Here is an 8,413-nt window from a genome sequence, read left to right as displayed (position 1 = left end):
CAATAGATCTGTTTTGGAAGAAGTGCAGCCAGAGTGCTCCTTGGAGGCCAAGATGGCCAAACTTTGTCTCTCATACTTCGGACATATTGTCAGGAGAGCCCAGTCGCTGGAGAAGGATATCATGTTTGATAAGGTAGAGGGTTAGAGAAAACAGGAATACTCCCCAGTGAAGTGGATTGGCAAAGTGGCAGCATCGATGGACTCAAGCGTGGCAACAGTGGTGCGCCTGGCCCAGGATCAGGCAGTGTTTCGTTCTGTTGTGCATAAGGTAGCTATGTTTTGGTACCGACTCGATGGCATCTAACAACAACAACAACAAGGAATTACACACTTGTTCCTGAAGGTTTTCTACTGTGAAGTTACATTACCTTTCTTCTCAGATGCATAAAAACGATATACATTTAGATAAAAGCACCATTGAAGCAATCTCTGACCTTTCTATTCCTTTTAGTACCACAAGGGATAGGAGAGTAGAGGGGCAATTACATAAAAACATGGTGGTGGTGGGCCGTGGAATCAGTTCCTATTTATAGCAACCCTGCATAGGGTTTCTGAGGCTTTAAATATTTACGGGAGCAGAAAGCCTCATCTTTCTCCTGCAGAACAGTTGGTAGTTTCAAACTGCTAACCTTGAGGTTAGCAGCCCGACTTGTAACTACTACTCTACCAGAGCACCTTACATAAAAACATGCAAATCACAAATTTAAGCAAACAGAAAGTCAGCACCTACTGATAATGTTGTTGTTGTTAAGTGTCATCGAGGCAGTTCCAATTCATAGCGACCCTGAATAGGTTGTGATTGCGGTCCAGTGCTTAATTATATATAAAAAAGTGGTCCTTTTCCCTCTTCAGATTGTATTCTGATTCATCCAAGATACTATAATCTCTAAAATCTGTGCTTCTATCATTTTTCCTATCCTGCCCCTCCCAATAAGAAAATGACATAGTATTTCTTTCCTTACTCTTTTTATCTAAATGTATCCCAGTATCCTCCTCCTTTACCTTCCAGCTCCTGTGAGGGAGACAGGATGGTCAATCAGGTATCTGAACTTGTTCCTTCGAACAGGATGATGCCACACATGGTCTATAGGGCGCAGAAGACCACCCTAGGAAAAAGCAAAAATACATGAATGAATACACAGCAGAGGGCGCTCTAGTCAAATGAAATATCTTTTTAATTGTTTACAGTATTTACATTAAGGGCAATTAAATGTTCCATGGAAAAAAAGAAAGCAAAAATCTTATTCTGTACTATAATGAAAGACTGAAACTAAAACAGTTATATAGTTATAGAAAAAGATCAACGATAAGAGAGTATTGTTGTTGTAAAGTGCCATCAAGTCATTTCCAACTCATGGCAACCCTGTATAGGGTTTCCAAGGAGCACCTGGTGGGTTTGAACTGCTGACCTTATAGTTTGCAATCCAGAGCTGACCCTACAGCTCTATACCAGAAGCCCTATAAACAATCATTAGTGATTTATGGAAAGCGTCCTGGTGGCATAATGATTAAGCACCCAACTACTAACCAAAAGATAGGCAATTCAAAGCCACACAGAGGTATCTTAGAAAGAAGTCCTGGTAATCTGTTTCTGGTGTGGCGCTGTAAGATAAGCACTGGATTGCTAAATGGAATTTTGGTGTTTCAAGCTCAACAGCTGCTCCTTGGAAACCCAACACAGGGTCACTGTAAATTGAAACCAATTCCATGGTACTTACCAATAATGACAATTTGTTTCTGAAATGTGACTGCCTTGAAAACCTATGGAGCAGTTCTATTCTGCACACATGGGGTCACCATGAGTTGGAATTAATTTGACTGGAAGGCAACTAACAACAATGATCAATTTTGTAAATCCACATAAAAATAGATTAACTAAAATTCTTAAGCATTTGTCTTGGAAACATACTCATGCAAGAGATTTCTGTTTTCAATCCATAACATTTTAAAAATATGTTGTTAAGACTATCTGGAATATATAACATATGCTCACTTACTGAAATGAATACCAAAAAGATGAATGTTCCTGAGCACTTTACCTTTGGGATTTTCCTTTTCCCAGGAGGTAGTAAGTTTTCAGGACAGGCACCAGCTTTGGCTGCAGAGGTCAGAGAAAGCAGAACTTCCTCGGGTATGAACTCATTCTGGAGGGAAGTACGAAAGGGTTTGGAATGATCCACCAAATTTTTTCTCTCTCTCAGTTCAGGAAGTCCTGAGGAAGCAATAGGAAAGAAAAGCTCTATGGTTTGTTTTTTTTTTTTGAGAGTTACATTGAGTTTCCCAGCCTGCCTCATCGATCCTATCTATGTTTCTGAGAGAAACATTGCTCCTAGTTGACAAGAATAGTAATAAACAATATTTATAACACAGATGATAAAGAAAAATGAACATATTCCCAGGCCTACTCATACATCAAGTAGCCTGTATGGTGCTGTAGGGTAAACACTGGACTGCTAACCACAATGTCAGCAGTTCAAATCCACCAGCCGCCCCTTGGGAGAAAGATAAGACTGTTTGCTCCTATAAAGATTAAAAGCCTTGGGAATCCTACACAGGGTCACTATGAGTCTAAATTGACTCGAAGACAGTGAATTAAAGATGAATGACTCACAAATCCGGCCTGTGTTAAAAAAACTCAGGTATAGAGATGAACTTTCATTATCCTAAATTCGAAGTTAAAAAGTAAACTCACTTTGCTAGCTTAATTGATACGAAAATGGCAAAATTCCACTCCCCAAATCTGTGAAATTATTTAGTAATGTTGACTAATATCTTCAAAGAAAAGAGTTATCACATTAAGTTGTAGAATTTATAGAGTGGGAGGAATCTGAGGTGGGTTTCAAAGTATGAATAGAATTGAGATAATACTTACCGGAAATGAGGCCATTCCACGTAAAGAGGAACAATATGAGCAAACTGGTGAAATAAGAGTAGCACAAAGCTTGACTAGGGTAGACTTATAAAGGTAGGGCTAATATGGGGAAAATCCTCTCAGGAAATCAGTCTAGTAGAGTTGTGAGTTTTTCTTAAAGAACCCTCCACTAGTCTATGTGCCTTATATATTATGGTTTATATTAATTTCTGTAAGCATAGTATCATACTTTAATCACCATCAAAACCTCTAAGGTCCACATCAAACCTCTCCCTGGAGACCTTGGAATGGAGTCAGGGTTATCAGAGGAAATAATAGACAGAAAACAAAGAAAAATAGGTGGAGAGAGTTAGGAGTTTTAGCATAATCCAGGATAAGCACTGGACTGCTAACTACGAGGTCAGTGGTTCAAACTCACCAGCTGCTCCTCAGAAACCCTATACAAGATTGCTATGAGTCCAAATGGAATCGAAAAGGGCACTTAACAACAACCCTAAAAATAAGATGAGGTTGGAGAAAACGTCAGCATAACAGGGGTAAGGGCAAATCTAGATAATTATTTTTCTTGTACAGATACGCATTTATCTGTATATGAATGGAAATCTTAAGGAATTAATCTAATTTACAGAAATTACTAAACCCTGATCCAAACTGTGTTGTTGTATTAGATTGCATGTTGTTCTCCTGTCCCCATCATTATTTCTTAAGTTCCTTAAAGTCATAAACTAGGTACCAAAATTGGTTGTTCCATTAGCATAAAATCGGTGTTTCCCAAATTTAGTTATTGTTAAGTGCCATCTAGTCGGTTCTGACTGAACTTCATAGGGATCCCGTACGGGGTTTCCAAGAAGCAGCTAGTGAGTTCATAGTCCAATTCTGATCCTACAGCACCACACCAGGAGTCCTCCTAAGTATAGAGTGAATTTAAAATAATATGAAACTCAGCAGCTTTGGGGAGAGGGGAAGAATGCAAATTACAGCCCAAGAGATGTTGTTGTTAAGTGCCATGGAGTCAGTTTCGACTCATGGAGACCCTGTGTAGGGTTTCTGAGGCTTTCAAATCTTTTGCTGGAACAGAAAGCCTCATCTTTCTCCCAAGAGCTCAAGAGTAGCACTTAAAAATACTATTAAAGGTACGGCTTTGGATTTTATTTCAACAAATGTGTCAGGAAATCTAAGTGGTGATGGGACTGCGATTTTTCTGTGGCCGTGATTATTTAGGCTGGACGTTACCTTTAGTCTCTTCCTTGGAGGCGGGTAGTTTAAGATTTTTGTCCTCAGGCGTAGACGTGCCACTTAGCAATATGGAGGGCGTTTTGGGGAGAGACATAATCAAACAATGACTCTATTAAACTCTCTTTAGTAATTTGAAATATTCCTCCAGAATGGCAGCCTAGAATCAAATCAGTGTCATACTGCGACGTGGCCAAGACTTGCCACAACTGTCCTGCAAGCAAAAGAAAAAGGGAGGGGGGGTTTCCATTAAATGCGTAAATTAAATTAACATTGGGGTTTAGAATGCATTCAACAGGGGCATTTCTTCTCTTGGGAAACCTATGTTCACTCATCTACCACAACTGCGTCCAGGTCAGGGTCCAGGCGAAGACAAATTCGCCCAGCCCACCAGATTGCGGGCACCACATATGGGCGCCCCTCGCCCCAGGCGGGTCTACTCGAATCACGATCTCCCTCGTACACACCCAATTCTCCGGACCCAGGGGCTGGGTAAGGTTAGCACCGTTTCTGAATCAGAAGTGACAGGAAACGGACACCAGTAACCCACACCCACAAATCGTGTTTCCCGCCAGGCAACATCCGGCCTCGCCTGTTTCCGGAACACCCGTGTGTCGTCATAGAAACCCAAGGTCTGGACCCTTAGCAACTATCAATAGAGGCTGCCTTCGGCGGTGCCTGCAGAGGAGGTGTCGATTACAAAAATTCCTACAGTTTCTAGGAGTTTCGATGTATTTTACTTTACATCATGGATTAATGGTAATATAAACTGAAAAGTTCTAATCGGGTCTTTCTCTCTGAATCCGAAAGTGCCTTGATCTCTGAGCTTCCGGCGACGGGTCGGTACTAGTGCGCAGGCGCTGATCTTCCCGCGCATGTGACGATCCCTTGCTTGTGAGGATGGGTCTTGTAAAAGTTGGTTCGGTCTATCCTGTTGTTGTTGTTTTGTGCCATCCAGTCGGTTCCGACCCATAGCGACCCTGTATAGGGTTTCCGAGGGTGTAAATCTTTACAGGAGTAGAAAGCCTCCTCTTTCTCCTGCTCTGTAGCTGGTAGTTTCGAACCGCTGACCTTAAGGTTCACAGCCCGATTCATAACCACTATGCTACCAGAGCTCCTAGTCTTGGTTATTGTTCTGCATCTTTCGTAAAAGACAAGATCAGGGGGAAATTATGGATAATCAAATGCTCTGGGTTCCTATCAGTTGTGGCTTCATTGCGATGATGCCGTAGATTAAGCACTCGACCTCAAGGTCGGTTCGACCGCAAGGTCAGCGCTTCAAACTCACCAGCCGCCCCTCGGAAACCCTATACCAGGTCGCTGTGAGTCGGCACTTAACAACAACACCCCGTTCTTGGCATCTCGATCACGATGTCCCCCGCCTCCCAGGCCCAGGAATAAGCGACAGCATTCCTGGGTCAAGGAGATTTTTATGCTGGAGTCCAACAAAAAGCGTCGTTGTGGTATAAAATCTCTTGTCAAGAATGTTTTGAGCTCAACACAAAGGAACTGAGATCCGCACCTCTGAGAGATTTCTTAGAACAGAGCCTTAATGTCAATTAATGCCAGTGGGATGCCAGCCTCTGGCCGTTTCTAATCTTAAAGGTAAATTTCAGGAAGGAAGAAAATTTATCTATTATGATCATTCGTCACATTCTCTGTAGTGCCAAGCACGTTGTCTTCCATTCCTGATCCCTGAGTCTGTAAGACAGTTGTACTGCTTTTCTGTCCACAGACTTTGAGGATAATAGAAACAAAACAGATTCTCTGTCTTCTTTTCATTCTTGTAGTCAAACATCTTGGAATTCTGAACCTATCTTCCCTATCATCCTAATTTCTCTCTAGATTTTCAAAGAATTAAAATACTCTCTTACAGCGCTGTCTAGTTCATTTTAGGGAGCGCGATGGCTCTGTATGATAAGCATTGGACTGTGAACCACAAGGTCTTCGGTTCGAGCCCACCAGCCAATTCACTGGAGAAAAACAAAACTTACCCCGTGAAGATTTAAAGTGTCAGAAACCCTATACAGGGTCCCTATGTGTGGAACCTAGTCACCGTCACATAACAACACTTCATCTTAAAGACCATTTAAACAAGTGATAAGCAGAAGCAACAAGTAAATGAAAGATAATGTTTCCTGGTTGGTTGCCTTCCTCCATCATCACTTGTTTTATGACTCTACATTATTGTTTGGAACCATAACCACAGTACTGAACTTCGGAGGTCTCAAAATTCCAGAGGCAGTTCATTGATGGTTTAACAGGCCCTTAGATACAGTCCAAAACACAAGCAGTCCCCAGATTATAAATGAGTTGCATTCTTAGGTCTCTTTAAATTGAATTTGTACATAAATTAAGAATGACATATATCTACTGGCAGTCAAATGTCTTAGTATACTGTATATACACTGTACATTTCTTTGCATGTTTTTGCTGTTAAGTGCCATCAAGTTGGTTCAACTCACAGCGACCCTGTGTATGGTTTCCAAGGAGTGCCTGGTGGGTTTGAACTACTGACCTTGTAGTTTACAATCCAGTGTTTATCCTACATCACCATACCAGAACTATGCATCTTTAATGCTTTGATGTGAGTAGAAAAATAGCACCCATTTGTTATTATAAACCATTGTATGTACCTCAAATTTTAATATACTAGGCTTAAGGGATTGTTTCTTTAACTGGATTGTTTGTACATAAGTGGGACACAGATTGGATGTTCATAACCCAGGCATTGCATGTACACTTTCATTTTTCATCTTCTTACTTAGTTCAAAAAATTTCTAAATAATGATAGAGGACAGGGAAATAAACAGATTCAAATGATACATAGTAAATAAAATCTACAGGATTGTGGAAGTGATTGGATTTGTGATGTAAACAAAATGACATTTAAGATTACTTGCCATTTTCTGCCCGGTGTCTGGTGTCTTTTTCTGAGACTGAGAGCATCTGAGGAAGACCAGGTTGGAGGACAACTTTGGAGAAAGTTCAGTTTAGGACTTGTAAGCATATTGAGTCTGCAGGACCTTTGCAACATGTCGTGGAAATGAGAGGTATTTGATTACATGTACATGAACATGTTGTTAAGTGCCTTCCAGTTGGTTTTGAGGAGCACCCAGTAAGTTTGAACCACTGACCTTGCAGTTCTAGTACTTATCTTACGTGAGCTTAAAGCTCAGTGAGCATCTGTGCTACAGTTGTAGAAGTATATGTTGTTGTTGTTATTGTGTGCTGTGGAGTCAGTTCCGACTCATAGCGACCCTGTAGAGGGTTTCTGAGGCTGTAAATCTTTATGGGAGCAGAAAGCCTCATCTTTCTCCCACGGAACAACTGGTAGTTTCGAACTGCTGACCTTAAGGTTCGCAGCCTGATTCATAACCACTACGCTACCAGAGCTCCTTGTAGAAGTACATAAGATAGTAATTAAAAGAAGAGATCTTCAAAAGAGTTCCAAGAAAATGCATATTATGAAACTACTATGTATGGATTTAAAAAAAACAAGTTTTGCCCTGGTAGCATAGTGGATTACAAGCTGGGCTGCTAACTGCAGGGTCATTAGATCGAATCTACCAGGAACTTCTCGGGAGAAAGACGAGGCTTTCTGCTCCCATAATTTACAGCTTTGGAAACCCTATACAGGGTGACTATGAGTCACAATCGACTCGGTGGCACACAACAACCATCACTACCAACTTGTTATAAAATGTCTGAACAAGATCTACATTGAGGTACCTAAGAAGGATAAGACATCAGTCTGAACAGAGCCTGTATCAGAGCAACATACATTCTGTTAAAATTGAAAAACATACATCAAATTTTTGATGAACTTGGGTGGAAAATTGTGAAAACCATTGATGCTTTACAAAAAATTTATGGGGACATTGCCCAGAAAAATCAGTTGACCAATGGGTAACTAAGAAGGGATGAATGGATGGGTCTGTAAACTGTTGTGCCTAGACCAGGTACAGGCAGAAGCAGAGCTTTCAAAGGAAATTTTAAACAAGTGGGATCAAGATCCTGAAGCATTTCTTGGAAGAATTGCATCAGAAGATGAAATATGGATTCACCAGTATGACCCTGAAGAAAAAACACAATCAAAGCAGTGGCTGCCAAGAGGTGAAAGTGTCAGTCAAAAGCTGACTGGTCAAAAGTAAAGGTCATAGAAAGAGTTCTTTGGAATACTCAAGGCATTTTGCTTATTGTCTTTCTGGAGGGCACTATAGGAAAAACATCAGAATGCTAATCAAAAGCCTAGTAATTCAAACCCACCAGCAGCTCCTTGGGAGAAAGATGAGGCTTTCTGCTCCC

General features: G+C 40.9%; 1 protein-coding gene across 1 annotated transcript in view; it reads right to left on the bottom strand.

The window, feature by feature from the left end:
• The window catches only part of AXDND1 (axonemal dynein light chain domain containing 1), a 176,494-nt gene extending 172,292 nt beyond the window's left edge, over nucleotides 1-4,202 (bottom strand). Inside the window, exons 1-3 of the mRNA XM_006867105.1 lie at nucleotides 4,106-4,202; nucleotides 2,040-2,212; nucleotides 1,003-1,106 (exon numbers count right to left, since the gene is read on the bottom strand). Of these exons, the coding sequence (XP_006867167.1) occupies nucleotides 1,003-1,106; nucleotides 2,040-2,212; nucleotides 4,106-4,202 (374 nt within the window). The remainder of the gene's footprint in view (nucleotides 1-1,002; nucleotides 1,107-2,039; nucleotides 2,213-4,105) is intronic.
• Between the last annotated feature and the right edge of the window lie 4,211 nt (nucleotides 4,203-8,413).

The sequence above is a fragment of the Chrysochloris asiatica genome, unplaced genomic scaffold, assembly GCF_000296735.1.
Source record: "Chrysochloris asiatica unplaced genomic scaffold, ChrAsi1.0 scaffold00100, whole genome shotgun sequence".
Lineage (NCBI taxonomy): Eukaryota > Metazoa > Chordata > Mammalia > Afrosoricida > Chrysochloridae > Chrysochloris > Chrysochloris asiatica.
The sequence above is the reverse complement of the archived record's forward strand: the minus strand, read 5'-3'. Positions and strand labels throughout refer to the sequence as shown.